General features: G+C 37.4%; 1 protein-coding gene across 6 annotated transcripts in view; it reads left to right on the top strand.

Moving 5' to 3' along the window:
* The first annotated feature begins 517 nt into the window (after positions 1-517).
* The window catches only part of ZNF461 (zinc finger protein 461), a 33,660-nt gene continuing 17,699 nt past the window's right edge, over positions 518-16,478 (top strand). For 3 of the 6 annotated variants that reach the window (XM_040445734.1, XM_040445728.1, XM_040445732.1), the window contains exons 1-2: positions 518-631; positions 2,813-2,904. Coding sequence is in view for 3 of the 6 variants with exons in the window: in XM_040445728.1 (XP_040301662.1) it covers positions 2,896-2,904 (9 nt within the window). In the remaining 3 variants the exon portion in view is untranslated. Of the gene's footprint in view, positions 632-2,812; positions 2,905-10,678; positions 10,731-16,478 lie in introns of those variants that run through there. The other 3 variants (XM_040445730.1, XM_040445733.1, XM_040445731.1) reach the window with 3 other exon arrangements.

The raw sequence follows: 16,478 nt of genomic DNA, 5'->3' as shown, positions 1-16,478 counted from the left end.
GTGTTCACCGCGTGAACTCACACGGGTATACAGCACGACCGCTATTTCAAACGGCCTCAAAAACGTTTCACAAACGAGTTTCCTCGCGTATGACAACTCAGTCGGTGTAACGTACATCCTCTTCCTCTTGTGCCCACTCACCCTCGGGCACTCGCACCTTCCGACTCAGACAACATATCTCGCACCGCCACCTTACAGATTTAAGCCGGATCCCTCCGCACCAGACAACAACAATCCTCTCAAACCACAGCACGTGCGCGTCCACGTTGAGGGGGTAGGGACAGCCACGGTGCCAGGCCTGAAATCCGCCCTTAGAGGAATCCGAGGTCCAGAATTCAGACCCCAAATTCGGGTCTGAGCCTTGGAAACGGGGAGGTTGTGACATCACTCGAGGCCCGAACGAAGCTGCGCAGGTGCATCCCGAAGCCTGGAAGATTTACCTGGTTCAGTTCCGGGGGGTTTTCTCTTTCGGACTACGTTTCCCAGAAGACACTGTGGTCCAACGCTACTTCCGGTGGGAAAGTCGGCCGCAGAGGGCGGTGAGGCAGTGGTGTGTGCCGGGCGAGTCGTCCGGCCTCGCCTGGAATGCGAATCAGAATTTGGACTAGAACCTTTCCTGAGGATGCTGAAGGTAAGGAATCCTGGAGCTCGAGGGCTTGGTAAGAGGAGTGTCTGGAGTGTTAGGCCTCTTAAGTGTGGGAGCTGCCCTAGGGTGGATAGATTGGGTTGTTGTGAGTGTGTGAAGGAAACTATAGAGTTTAAGTGTATAAGTAAATTTGGCTGTTTGTTGTGACAGCGACTGGATTCGGGATCGTCTTTTGTGACAGTGTAATTGTCTGCACGACCTTTTGTGTGAATGGGGTTTGTATGTGATTGTGACTGTGATTGCGGGTGGTTATTTGTGTAAGCCCCATATACTTGCATAAAAGAGAAAAGCACAGTTCCACAAATCATTACACCCAGACTCACCTAATCAGTCAGTTAGGGAGACATTCCAGTAGTCACTTGTAGATTCATACAACACAAGGCAAAATCACATTATCCAACCCACGTTTATCATCACACATCCTTGGACAAAGCCACAAGTATGGTAAAACAAAACAAAATAACCCCTCCCCAACCACAAACTGCCCTCATACCCACTTAGCCCTTATCCCCAACAATTATCTGAAGAACTCATACACATCACGAAGTATCATAGAAACATAGTTACCATGGCCACAGACAATGTCTACTCCACATCACCTCAAGGTCACACAATTTTTAAGCTTCAAGAAAGGCTTGGTTGGGGGCTCAGGCCGCAGAGTATGCAACTCTTGATCTCTGGGTTGTGAGTTCCAGCCCCACGTTGGGTGTGGAGATTATTTGGGAAAGGCCTGGTGTCTCCTAGTTCTCCACTCTCTACCTCACTACTTCTGCCATTCACCTTAAAAACACCTAGAGTAGGAGGAAATAATGGCACTATTGCACATCCAAAATCAGTGTCTAAGATTATTTATTATATACTCTTTCTTATCTGAAATGTTCATATTAACTTTAAACATTTTTTATTATACTACTTCATTTAAACTAAAGTTGTCTGTAATTCTTCAACCACTCTGAACACCTTATTACAAATGCTTTCACCTTCCTTATATGCATACATATATGCATATATATATATTTGTGCATATATGTATGTATTTTCCCGCCAAAGATTAGACTACAATACACATTGTTTTGTAATTCTTTATTATAAGATATTTAGGTCTTTTTGTCTGTACTCAGGAATAAATTTCAGAAGATTTTCCAGGATGCTTCCAGGTGTGATTTTTTTTTTTAAAGGGTTTTTTTTTTTTTTTTAGTTTATTTTGAGAGGGGGAGTGGGGGGGGGGGGGGGAGACGGGAGACAGAAAGAATCTCAAGCAGGCTCCTCACAGGCAGCAGGGAACCCAGTGAAGGGCTGGAGCTCACGAACCCATGATATCATGACCTGAGCTGAAACCAAGAGTGGGACGCTTAACTGACTAAGCCACTCAGGTGCCCCCAGGTGTGATTTTTTTAATTTCACCAGTACTTCAAACTGAAGTCTCAAGTATTTATTTTGTTCTGGATATTTTTGTTCTATTTATTTTTTCTTTTCCATCTGTGTACCATCAGTCTCTATTTTTGAAATTCTTGTGAGACATTTGTTGGAACATTAAAAAAATTTTTTTTTAATATTTATTTTTGAGAGAGAGAGCGTGAGTGGAGGACGGGCAAAGAGAGAGGGAGACCCAGAATCTGAAGCAGGCTCCAGGCTCTGAGCTGTCAGCACAGAGGCTGTCACAGGGCTGGAACTCACAAACTGTGAGATCATGACCTAAACCAAAGTCGGGCGCTTAGCTGACTGAGCCACCCAGGCACCCCTCGTTGGATCGTTTTGATCCAAGTGATCATTGGATCATTTTCTATCCCTGATCTTTTTGTAATGTCTATTTCCTTTACCTTTTCCCTTTTATTTCAGTGAAGATCTTGTCAGGATAAGTCTGAACATGTTGGTTGGGTCCATTTTATCATAGGGTTTGGACACTGGTCTGACTCTCTAAATCTTTCTTGCTAAAAAACCTGGCTCCAGTCTTTCTTGAATCCATCCTGTTATACCTGGCTTCCCTCCTTGTTTTGAGTAAGGTTGGGATTTGTCCAATCTCTCTCTAACAGTTTATGTATGTGTGTATGGGGACTGGGCATAGTAGACATGTAGGGGGAAGAAAAATGTCATTCTACATTAGCACTTTGGGCGCTAAGAGGCAAGACCATCTGATGTCTTTTTTTTTAAACCCCTTTCATCCAGCAATACTTTCTTTGGACTGTGAGTTTCTTCTAAAGTGGAACTAAGAAGAGGACTAATAAATACATTGAATTCTAAAAAAAGCCATGGCCCATGTAAGTTGGTGGGTTTTTTTGTTCCTAATTGATACAGTCTTTTTATATATATATAGTCATAGGAGTATTAGCATTCTTTATCCTGATATTGTTGCCCAATTGATTATCATACAATAACTGACTAGTGAGTAAGTGTTGGTTTCAAAAATTCAAAGTCTTCCTTTTTTGCTCCTCTTCTTTCTAACCAGTGTTCTTATACTCATTCAGTAAGTCATTTTTCATTTCCCATATGCTCAGCCTTCTGCCAGGGGAAGGAGAGAACAAAAATACTGTTCTTTTGAGGGAAATATGTTTCTCTTGTGAGAAATATGTTTCTCTTGTTTGATGAGGTGATTTAATAATTATTTATTGAGTACCTGCTATGTGACAGGCACTCTTCTAGGTAACTATGAATAAATCAGTGGCGGGGGGGGGGGTGGGCAGGGGAAAAAGACACCTACAAATTGTCCCTTATGAAACTTAACTTGTAGTGAGAGAGAGAAAAAATAACTAATATATATAACACCAGACTTAAGATTTAAGGCACAAAGGTACACACACACACACACACACACACACACACACACACACACACACAGTGTGTATATGTAAAGAGCAAAATAATTATAAGATAAAACAAAGACCAAAAAACAAATATATGTCCTATCAGTAAATATACATGATTTTTAACTCACCTATTAAAAGAAAAAGTCCTTTAGATTGAGTCTCAAAAACTCAACTCTCTGCATTAGACACTTAAGTGATTCAGAAAATTTAATGAAAGATGGATAAAGTATACCACACAAACGGAAACCAAAAACAGACAAAAATTCAGGCTATATCCCACCATTAAACATGGCAAAGAAGGGCACTATGTAATTCTAAGGTATACATTTCAAAATGAAGACAAAATAGTTATAAATGCACATGTATCAGATAGTATACCATCAAATTTCCTTGAGCAAATAGGAAAGCAGATAGAAACAAGTGGTAGAGGATACTAATTAACGCTTTCAGTCAAAGTCAGGCCAAGTGAACACATTTTGTAAGGATGAAATACTCCATCAAATCTACCTTTTTGATATATATTCAATTCTGTATCCTAGTAATGATGAATATACATTCTTTTCAAGTCTCCATAGACCATTCAGAAAAAATGATAAAATATTAGGCCACACTGAAGTCCAAATAAGTAGAAATGATAAACCATGTTCTCTGAACACAAATGCAGCTAAGATAACAACAAAATCAGAAAAATAAAGTTACTCTTAGCAACAATTTGTAAAATCCATCTTAATAACTCCTGGATCAAAGAAGAAATATAATCTAAAAGCAAAGGATCTCTAGTACGCAATGATAGTACTATATTTTGGAACCCATGGGATTTAGTTTAAGTAAGACTCTAAGGGAAAAGTTACAGCTTTAAGTCCTTCTAACAAAAATAATGAAAATATTTAAGTTGAAAGGAAGTAGTAGGAAATATGGAGGGGATTTATAAAAATAAAAATTATATGTGTTAGAAAACAGGAAAAACATTATTAATAAGATAATATGACAAATCTCAAATTAGGAAAGAAAAAGAAAGCACAATATAAAAATTTTAAAGGGAAAATCCACAGAAGTGAAGGATCTTGAAAAAATACCTTATTGGATTATTTGCAAATGCGTCCATGTATATACTATTTTCAGCTACTCTCACTTCTTGAGATCTGAATTTCTGTTTGATATAATTTCTTTTTGTTTTTAATTTTAAATTTTATTATTTTTTTTAACATACATTCATTTTTTGAGAGACAGAGACAGTGCAAGCCAAAGAGGGACAGAGAGGGAGACAAAGAAAACGAAGCAGTGAGAGAGACCTGTCAGCACAGAACCTGATTTGGGGCTCAAACCCACAAACTGTAAGATCATGACCTGAGCCAAAGTCGGGTGCTTAACCGACTAAGCCACCCAGGCGCTCCTATATCATTTCTTTTTAGCTGAAAAATCTTCCTTCAGCATTTCCTATAGTTTGTGTTTTCTGATGATAAATACTCTCAACGTCCTTTATGTGAAAATGTCTTTATTCTACGTTAATTTATAAAATAAGTCAAGAAATGCATCCTCTTTTGTTTTCTGGAAGAATTTTTTAAATGGTGTTATTTCTTCCTTAATTGTCTGATAGACTTCAACAACAAATGCACCTGTGGTAGGCAGAATAATGACCCCCAGTATTATCTACATGCTAATCCTGGAACCTGTGAATATGGTACCTTATCTGGCAAAAGGGAATTTGCAGATGTGATTAAATTAATGATTTTGAGATGGGGACATTATTTTGGATTATCTGAAGAATCAGGGTCAGAGGGAGATGTGAGAATGGAATATGCATACTCCTGGCTTTGAAGATGGAGGAAGGGGTCCATGACCTACCTAAGTGGCCTCCAGAAACTTGGCAAGGCAAGGAAAAGGCAAGGAAATAGACTCTTTCCTAGAGTCATCAGAAAGGTACACAGCCCTGCTGGCACCTTGAATTAGTCTACTGAAACCCTTGTTGGACCGCTAACATACAGACTGTAAGATGATAAATGTGTTGCTTTAAGCTACTGTATTTGTTGTAGCAGCAGTAGAAAGCAAATACAATGGAGTTTTCTTCATGGAGAGACTTTAATTTCTTTAATTGACAGGGCTTTTGGGGATTTTATTTCTTCTTGAATCAAGTTAGTAATTTATCTTGTAAGGAATTAGTTTATTTCCATTTTGATGTCAAATTTATTAGCATAAAGCTGTTTATAATATTCTCTTATCCTTTTAATGCCTGTCAGATATTGATAATTCATGTCTATTTTTCTTGGTCAATATACAAGCAATTTATCAATTTTATTGATCTTTTCAAAGAACTAGCTTTTAGTTTTATTGATTTTTTTTCTCCAGTTTACCATTGGTTAGATTGCTATTTCATTGATTACTGATCTTATTCTTTCCTTCTTTCTGCATACTTTGTGCTTAATTTTCTCTTCTTTTCTGAGTTCATATTTCTGTTTTTTCTTTTAGCGATGGGCCACTTAGAAGAGTCTTCTTTAACTTCCAAATTTTGGGGGACTTTTTAGATCTTTCTGAATTCTGAATTCAGGTCTTTCTGAATTTCTTTCTTAATTCATTTAATTCATGATTTACTTCTGTTGTGGTCAGAGAACATACTCTGGAACATTGATCCTTTTAAATTTATTGAAACTTGTTTTATGGTCCAAAATGTGTACTGTCTTGGTCAATGCTCAATGTGCATTTGAGAAAAAAAAGGGGTGTTATACTATTGTTAGATAGCGTGTTTATCAATGAAATCAAGTGTTCTATGTTTCTAATCTTTTTTTTTTTTTTTTAATTTTTTTTTTTCAACGTTTATTTATTTTTGGGACAGAGAGAGACAGAGCATGAACGGGGGAGGGGCAGAGAGAGAGGGAGACACAGAATCGGAAACAGGCTCCAGGCTCTGAGCCATCAGCTCAGAGCCCGACGCGGGGCTCGAACTCACGGACCGCGAGATCGTGACCTGGCTGAAGTCGGACGCTTAACCGACTGTGCCACTCAGGCGCCCCTGTTTCTGATCTTTTGGTCCCTTGGTCTATCAATTACTGAGAGAGGACTGCTAAAATCTACAAATAAAGCTGCATATTTATCTGTTACAGTTCTGTCAGTTTTGCTTTATGTGTTTTGAAATTCTGTTAGGTGCGTGCATATTTAGGATTGCTGTGTCCTCTTTTTTTTGTTTGTATTTTATTTATTAAAAATTTTTTTTAATGTTTATTTTATTTTTGAGAGAGAGAGAGAGAGAGAGAGAGACAGAGTGTGACTGGGGGAAGGGCAGAGAGAGGAGACACAGAATCTGAAGCAGGCTTCAGGCTCTGAGGTGTCAGCACAAAGCCTAATGCAGGGCTCAATCTCACGAACTGTGAGATCATGACCTGAGCTGAAGTCAGCACTTAACCGACTGAGCCACCGAGGCGCCCCTGTTTATTTATTTATTTTTAAGTGATCTCTACACCCAACATGGGGCTCAAACTCACAACCCTGAGATATGAGTTGCATGTTCTTCCAACTGAACCAGCCAAGTGCCCCAAGATTTCTATGTCCTCTTGATGAATTGACCCCTTTATTATGAAATGTTCCTTTTGGTAATACTCTTTTTCTTGCATTCTGTTCTCTTTATTAATATAACTGCTTCAGGTTTCTTTTATTGTTACATCATGGCATATCTTTTCCCTATCCTTTCATTTTAACTGATTTTAAGTGTATCTCATATAACAGCACATAGTGCAGTTCTACTTTTTTATTTAGTCTGATAATCTCTACCTTCAAGTATCTAGACTAGGGGTTGGCAATCTGGCATGCTGGCCTAGTCCAGCCTACAGCCTCAATCTATGAAGGATTCTGCGTTTCTGAAGGGTTATAAATAAAGAAGAATATGTGGTGGGGACTATATGTGACTTATAGAGCCTAAAATATTTACTAAGTGAGCCTTTTCAGAAAAAGTTTGCTGACCTCTCCATGGACTGTTTAAATTCAACGTAATTATTAAGTTTTAATTTATTTTCTTGTCATCTGTTCTTCCTCCCCACCCACCCACCCCCATTTTCCTGCCTTCTCTTGGACACATGTTATATTTTTTAGTATTTCATGTGTCTCCACTACTTTTTTAGTATTTTATTTATCTCCATTATAGGATTATTAGCTATACTATTTTACTCTTTTATTGTTTTAGGGACTGTTCTAAGGTTTCCAATATGCTTTTATTTTAATTTTTTAAGTTTGCTTATTTATTTTGAGAGAGAGAGAGAAAGCAAGCACAAGTGGGGAAGGGGCAGAGAGAGAATCCCAACTAGACTCTGTGCTGTCAGCATAGAGCCAACTGCAGGGCTCAATCTCATGAACTACGAAATCTGACCTAAGTGGAAATCAAGAGTCAGATGCTTAACCAACTGAGCCACCCAGGCAGCTTCCAATATGCCCTTAAAAATAGATAATTATAGTCTTCTAGTATTTAAAAAGAAAAAATATTTTTTTTTTACATTTGTTTTTGAGAGAGAGAGGGCGCGAGTAGGGGAGGGGCAGAGAGAGAGAGACACACACACAGAATCTGAAGCAGGCTCCAGGCTCTGAGCTGTCAGCATAAAGCCCGACGTGGGGCTGGAACTCACGAACCATGAAATCATGACCTGAGCTGAAGTCGGACGCCTAATCAACTGAGCCACCCAGGTGCCCCACAGTCTTCTAATTATTTTATACAACTTTACAAATAATGCAGAAATCTTATAGCTAGACACTTCCATTTTCCCCTCACACTTTTTTTCTGTTGTCATATATTTTATTTTTAAATACATAAAACCACAGTGCTTTTCTTTCTTCGATTATCTTTTGAAGAAATTCTGAAATTAAAATTATATCTTTTCTATTTATCCCCCAATTTACCATTTCTGGTACTCTTCATTCCTCTGTGGATAGAAGGTTTTACCTAATGTCAATTTTTTATCCCCCTGAAGAACTTGCTTTAACATTTTTAATAATACAGGTCTTCTGTGCTACAAACCTCTCAGCTTTCATTTCTCTCAAAAAACAAACCAGAACACACACACAAAACCCCAACCTTTATTTCCCCATCAATTCTGAAAGATTTCAGTTGGATATAGAATTAGGGGTTGACAGCTTTCTTTCAGCATTTTAGTGATACTGTCTTGCCTCCATTGTTATTAGATTTTTTTTTTTCATTTTCCTTGGTGTTCAGTGGGCTGTTTATAATGATCATAGGTATAGTATTCTTTGTGTGTTTTTTTTCAAACTTTTATTTAAGTAATCTCTACACCCAATGTGGAGCTCTAACTCGTGACCCTGAGATCGTGCTCTCTCAACTGAGCCAGCTAGGTGCCCCTAGTATTCTTTGTTTTTATGTTACTTGGGGTTCATTTAGCTTCTTGAATCTATGAGTTGCTTTTTTTTTTTTTTTAAATTTTTTTTTTCAACGTTTATTTATTTTTGGGACAGAGAGAGACAGAGCATGAACGGGGGAGGGGCAGAGAGAGAGGGAGACACAGAATCGGAAACAGGCTCCAGGCTCTGAGCCATCAGCCCAGAGCCTGACATGGGGCTCGAACTCCCGGACCGCGAGATTGTGACCTGGCTGAAGTCGGATGCTTAACCGACTGCGCCACCCAGGTGCCCCTATGAGTTGCTTTTTTAAAAATGAAATTTGGGAGTGCCTGGGTGGCTCAGTTGGTTAGCTCAGGTCATGATCTCATGGTTTGTGAGTTCGAGCCCCACGTTAGGGTCTGTGCTGACAGCTCAGAGCCTGGAGCCTACTTCAGATTCTGTGTCTCCCTCTCTCTCTCTCTCTCTGCCCCTCCCCCACTTGTCCTCTCTCAAAAATAAATAAATAAATATTTAAAAAATGAAATTTGAAAATATTTTCCCAAATGTTTCTGAAGAATTTTTTAGCCTTGTTTTGCTCTTCTGAGTCTCCAATTACACATATGTTGGATTGACAAGTGTCTCATGGAACATTATGGCTCTTTTCGCTTTTTAAATTTTTTTTCAGTCTTCTCTCTGGACTTTCAGTGAGTGATTCCTATGGACTTGTCTTGAAATTTACTGATCTTTTCTTCTATTGTGTTTAATCTGCTATAGATCCATCCAGTGAATTTTTATTTCTCAATTTCAGGATTTGCCTTTGGTTCTTTTTAAAAGTACCTAAAGTTCTCAAATCTTTGCTAACTAATTTCAACATCTGAATCATTTATTTGTGTTTCTATTAAGTGATTTTCTTTTGAGTATGGGTCACATTTTCTTCTTTTTTGTATTTCTAGTAAATATTTTACTAGTAATCTAATGATTAAAAAAATTATTTTTAATGTTTATTTTGAAGGAGAGAGAGAGAGAGAGACACACACAGAGTGGGGGAGGGGCAGAGAGAGAGGGAGACACAGAATCTGAAGCAGGCTCAAGGTTCTGAGCTGTCAACACAGAGCCCGATGCAGGGCTGGAACCCACGGACCGCGAAATCATGACCTGAACCGAAGTTGGGCACTCAACTGACTGAGCCACCCATGTGCCCCGCACCCCTAATGATTTTTGATTGTGTACTCAACTTTGTATATTATATATTGTTTACTGTGATTCTGAATCTTGTTAATCCCCTATTAGAGAAGAAATAAGTTCTACCAGATAATTTATATAATTATACATAATGTAAAGCATGATACTTAAAACACCATGGTACTGATTTATAAATAGATCAAAAGAATGGAATAGAAAAATCTAGAAATGTGCCTGCAGATGGTAATTTAATTTGGATAAAAGTGACATTTCAAAACAGTAGGCTAATGATGGACTTTTTTATTAAGATGTAATTGGCCTGTCATGTTAGTTTTGGGTGCACGATATAGTTCAGTATATGTGTATGTTATGTATATGTTACAAAGTGATCACCATAGTGAGTCTAGTTAATATTCATTACCACACATACTTACAAGTTTTTTTCTTGTGATGAGAACTTTTCAGATCTAGTCATTTAGCAACTTTCAAATATACAATAGAGTATTTATAACCATAGTCACCATGTTGTACATTATATCTCCCAAGGATTTATTAATTTTATCACTGGAAGTTTATAACCTTTTGACCACCTTCTTCCATTTTGCCCACCCATCTCCCTGTGCCTCTGACAGCCACCAGTCTGTTCTCTGTACCTATGAGTTTGATTTTTGTTTTCTATTTTTAGATTTCACACATAAATGAGATCATGTGGTGTTTGTCTTTCTCTGTCTGACTTACTTCACCTAGTATAATGCCATCAAGGTCCATCCAAGTTGTTGGAAATGGTAAGATTTCCTTGTTTTGCTTAATGGCTGAATAATAGTTGTGTGTGCGTGTGTCTGTATCACATTTTCCGTATCCATTCATCCTTTGGTGGACATTTAGGTTGTTTTATTGTGTTGCCTATTATAAATAATGCTGCAGTGAACATGGAAGTCCCAGTATTTTTTCAAGTAGATATTTTCATTTCCTTTAGATAATTACCCAGAAGTGGAATTGCTGGATCATATGGTAGTTCTATTTTCAATTTTTTTGAGGAATCTTCATATTGTTTTCCCATGGTAGGTTCATCAGTTTACATTTCTCACCAACAGTGCACAAGGGTTCCCTTTTCTCCACATCCTTGCCAATGCTTGTTATGTATTGTCTTTTTGATAATAGCCATTCTAACAGGTACAAGGAGATATCTCATTGTGGTTTTGATTTGCATTTCCCTGATGATCAGTGATTTTAAACACCTTTTCATGTAACTGTTGGCTGTTTTTATGTCTTCCTTGGAAAAATGTCTTTTCAGATTCTCTTCCCATTTGTATTTTTTAATTTTTTTTAAAATATAATTTATTGTTGGGGCGCCTGAGTGGCTCAGTCGGTTGGGCATCTGACTTCAGCTCAGGTCATGATCTGGTTCATGAGTTTGAGCCCCCCATCGGGCTCTGTGCTGACAGCTCGGAGCCTGGAGCCTGCTTCAGATTCTGTGTCTCCCTTTCTCTCCGTTCCTCCCCTGCTCATGCTCTGTCTCTATCTGTCTCTCAAAAATAAATGTTTAAAAAAAAATTAAAAGTAAATAAATATAATTTATTGTCAAATTGGCTAACATACAGTATTTATAGTGTGCTCTTGTTTTTTGGGGAAGATTCCTGTGATTCATCACTTACGTAACAACACCCAGTGCTCATCCCAACAAGTGCCCTCCTCAATGCCCATCACCCATTTTCCCCTCTCCCCCGTCCCCCATCAGCCCTCTGTTTTTTTGTATTTAAGAGTCTCTTATGGTTTGCCTACTTCCCTCTCTGTTTGTAACTATTTTTTCCCCTTTCCTTTCCCCATGGTCTTCTGTTAAGTTTCTCAAGTTCCACATATGAGTGAAAATATATATCTTTCTTTCTCTGACTGACTTATTTTACTTAGTATAATACCCTCCAGTTCCATCCACATTGCCCCAAATAGCATGATTTCATTCTTTCTCATTGCCAAGTGGTATTCCATTCTATATATAAGCCACATCTTCTTTATCCGTTCATCAGTGGATGGACATTTAGGCTCTTTCCATAATTTGGCTATTGTTGAAAGTGCTGTTATAAACATTGGGGTACATGTGCCCTGTGAGTCAGCATTCCTGTATCCTTTGGATAAATTCCTAGTAGTGCTATTGCTGGGTCATAGGGTAGTTCTATTTTTAATTTTTTGAGGAACCTCCACGCTGTTTTCCAGAGCAGCTGCACCAGTTTACATTCCCACCAATAGTGCAAGAGGGTTCCCGTTTCATAATATCCTTGCCAGTATCTATTGTTTCCTGAGTTAATTTTAGACACTCTGACGGGTATAAGGTGGTATCTCAGTGTGGTTTTGATTTGTATTTCCCTGATGATGAGGGACTGAGCATCTTTTCATGTATCTGTTGGTCATCTGGATGTCTTCTTTGGAAAAGTGTCTGTTCTTGTCTTCTGCCCATTTCTTCACTGGATTATTTGTTTTTTTGGGAGTTGAATTTGGTAAGTTATTTGTAGCTTTGGGATACTAACCCTTTATCTGATATGTCATTTGCAAATATCTTTTCCCATTCCATCAATTTCCTTTTAGTTTTGTTGATTCCTCTTCCCATTTTTAAATCAGATTATTTATTATTTATTTTCTTTTGATATTGAGTTGTAGGAGTCCTTTATATATTTTGAATATTAAATCCTTATCAGATACATGATTTACAAAAATTTTCTCCCTGTAAGTTGCCTTTTCCTCTTTTTGATGGTTTCCTTTGTTATAAAGAAGGTATTTAGTTTGATATAGTCCCATTTGTTTATGTTTGCTTTTGTTGCCTTTGCTCTTCTGGCTTTTCTTCTGCTCTTGCTCTTCTTTGCTCTTCAAATCCAAAAAAATCATCACCAAAACCAGTGTCAAGTACCTTTACCTGTATGATTGCCTCTAGAATTTTTATAGTTTCAGGTTCTACATTCAAGTCTTTAATCCATTTTGAGTTGATTTTTGTGTATGGTATAAGATAGTGCTACAGTTTCATTGTTATGCATATGGCTGTCCAGTTTTCCCATCACCATTTATTGAAGAGACTGTCCTTTTCTCATTGTATATTCTTGGCTCCTTTGTCATAAATTAATTGACTGTATGTGGTATTTGGGTTCCCTGTTCTGTTTCATTGATCTGTGTGTCTGTTTTTATGCCAATACCATACTATTTTGATTACGATAGCTTTGTAATGTGGTTTGAAATTAGGACATGTGATGTCTCCAGCTTTGTTGCTTTTTCTCAAGATTTTTTGGTTATTTGAGGTCTTTGGTGGTTCCGTGCAAATTTTAGGATTGTTTGTTGTATTTCTGTGAAAAATGCCACTGGGATTTGAAGGATTACATTGAATCTGTAGATTCCTTTGAGTAGTGTGGACATTTTAACAATGTTAATTCTTCCATTTCCTTATGCATAGAGTATCTTTTCAGATGTGTCTTCTTCACTTTTCTTTCATCAGCATCTTACAGTTTCCACGGTACAGTTCTTTTACCTCCTTGGTTAAAGATAGACTTGATGAATGGTATTGGATAGCTAGGTAGCCATGTTGGAACATAATAAGCCCAGTCTTTATCTCATGTACCATATAGGATAAGCTCCAATTAAATTGAGTCATTTAAGTTTTTAAAATGCAATTATAACATTACCAGATTAAAACATGGGAGCATTCCTTCATAACTTTGATGTGAGGAAGGACTGCCTAACTAAGACTCAAAATTGTAGGAACTAAAAGAGAAAGTATTAACAAGTTTGACTACATAAAAATAAAAAAACTTCTGTATGGCAAGAAACACTGGTAAGCAAAGTCAGAAGAGAAATTACAAAATTGGGAAAGTATTTACAATTCATGTACAGATGCTAAACTTATCTATTTTATAAACACTAAGAAATTTATTATTTTTTAATTTTTTTAACATTTATTTTTGAGAGAGAGTGCACACAAGTGGGGGAGGGGCAGAGAGAGAGACACACACACAGAATATAAAGCAGGTTCCAGGCTCTGAGCTGTCAGCATAGAGCCTGACGGGGAGCTCAAACTCACAAACCATGAGATCATGACCTGAGCCGAAGTCGGACACTTAACCAACTGAGCCACCCAGACACCCCTATAAAGACTAAGAAATTTAAAAAAGAGACCAACAGCCCAGTAGGATAGAATCAAAGTATATGAACAGAATTTTCACAGGAAAAGAAACATAAAAAGCCTTAAAAAAAATACTCAATAAATAATTCAAGAAATACCAATTAAAATTCTACTGACATACAATTTCTTTACCTTATTAAATGGATAAAAACAAAATATTTTGACAAAACACTTTGCTGGCTTTGCTGTGAGGAAACAGGTACTCTCATATATTGCTGGTATCTGAGAAAATCGTCCAGCCACTGTGGAGGGCAAATTTGATAGCATCTACCAAAATTACAAGTGCATTTTCCATTTTGACCTAGCAATCTGATTTCTGAGATTTTCTGTTACAGATATATCAGATATACAGATATATACAAAATGACATTTTTATATAAGTACTCATTGCACTGTTGCTTATTATAGCAAAAGATTAGAAACAACCAACTGTCCATTTATAGATGCCTGGTTAAATAAACTATGATAAATACAAAAAATGGGTGATAAGTACCTATAGGAAAATAAGGAAACCATTAACCTTAGAATTCAAAAATCAAATACAAAACAATGTATATATTATAGTATGTTACCTTTTGTGTAAAAGTGTGAAAAATAATACATACATATGTATTTATAATTGCTTAAAAACTTTGCAAAGACATACAAAAAAACCTTATAAAATTGCTCATCTATAGCGGTTAGGAGGTGGGAGACAATGGAAAGGAAAGGGTTGGGAATAAGACCTCTGAATGTTTATCTTTTTTGTTGTTGTTGTTCTGAACCATTTAAGAAAGGAAAATAAAATATAAAAATGAAAACCTGTCATTAAGGTTGGTTATTTTCTCTAGTCATGTTTGGCTACATAGATACAGTGACAGAGTAAGAAGAGAGTTAGATTTATGTAGGATTCAGGCTTTGCTAAGCAAGTATGAAAAGGAAGTTCATCTTAGCAGTCATTATGAAGTTAGATGATTAGTTGAACATAGAATTTAAGTTGGGTAAGAAGAGAAGAGGTATGAGTGGGGTGAGTGACAATGTAAAGGTGACCAGAGATTGCACTCTAACAGCACAGAACCTGCTTGGAATTTCCTCTCCCTCTTTCTCTGCCTGTCCCCTGTTCATGCACACATGTTGTCTCTCTCTTTCTCTCAAAAGAAATTAAATAATTAAAAAAAAAAGGCGGGGCGCCTAGCTAGGTGGCTCAGTCGATTAAGCGTCTGACTTTGGCACAGGTCATGATCCCGTCATTGGTGATTTTGAGCCCCACATTGGACTTTCTGCTGTCAGTGCAGAGCCTGCTTTGGATCCTCTGTCTCCCTCTCTCTCTCTGCCCCTCCCCTGCTTTCTCTCCCTAAAATAAAATAAAACATTAAAAAATAATAATAAAGGTGACCAGAGAGAAGGACACTGATATTTTGGAGATGTTGCAGTTACTAGGGTAGTGACCTGAAGAGTAAACTAGAGTGGAAGGCAAGATCATTGGAGAGGAGGTGAGAGAATTGGGAGGCCAGGTTAATAGTTGGAATACTTATATAGATATTTGAAATTACTGAGAATTAATATAGGAGTAGTATTGGAGATAGTGGCACTGAGCCAGGAGCTAAAATTCCTAGGGGGGAAAAAGCCGGATGTCAGCTAATCACTATAATAAGTAGAAATAATGCATGTATAGTCTGATAAAATGACGACATTAGATTTTAGAGAAGGAGGGACAGTTGTTGGCACCAGCACTGAGGAGCAGAGAGGACAATGTGAGATTGAGAGCAGAGTAAGACTGTAGGAGAAAAACCAGCCACCCAGCTAAGATGTCCTCACTGGAAGTGCTGTTGTCAGGGAAAAATGGTTAATTGAATCACACATGAGAAATCTTCGAATTTTTCCACAATTTTTACTTTTTCAAATCTACATTATAGGAATTGGTGTAGGTTCTCACTGGATAGATAGGGAGACATTTTTATATTCTAGCTTCAGAAGTTATTTCTGCTATACTTTAAGTTGAGTAAGTTAACTTGTTTTCTCAGGATCCGGTTCAAGGGCAGAAACATAGTTCCTATACAAGTGGTGTGGGGGCATGTCCAGATTACACTGAAGAAGAGCATATGGGATGGGAAATGTTGTTCTATCTATCCTTGGAAAATACAAGCTATACTAGATATTTACTAAAGAATTTGCCTGAAAAGTAAAAAATGCTTATGACATGATATCATAATAATGAAGAAAAATCTTCAAGTCCTTTTTCTCAAGATGGAGGTGTTCATGACACATCTGGAAAGATTAAAAAATTTCCAGCTATTTAACTTAGTTGGGAACCTCTACTTATTTTTTAAATTTCTAGATGACTAACAGTTTTCCACCCTGTGTAAGGGATGTGTCTGCAGAAATTGAATTTTTA

This window comes from Herpailurus yagouaroundi, unplaced genomic scaffold, assembly GCF_014898765.1.
Source record: "Herpailurus yagouaroundi ecotype Mexico unplaced genomic scaffold, PumYag 194, whole genome shotgun sequence".
NCBI lineage: Eukaryota > Metazoa > Chordata > Mammalia > Carnivora > Felidae > Herpailurus > Herpailurus yagouaroundi.
Note: the sequence above shows the minus strand (reverse complement) of the source record. Positions and strands in the feature narration are given on the sequence as shown.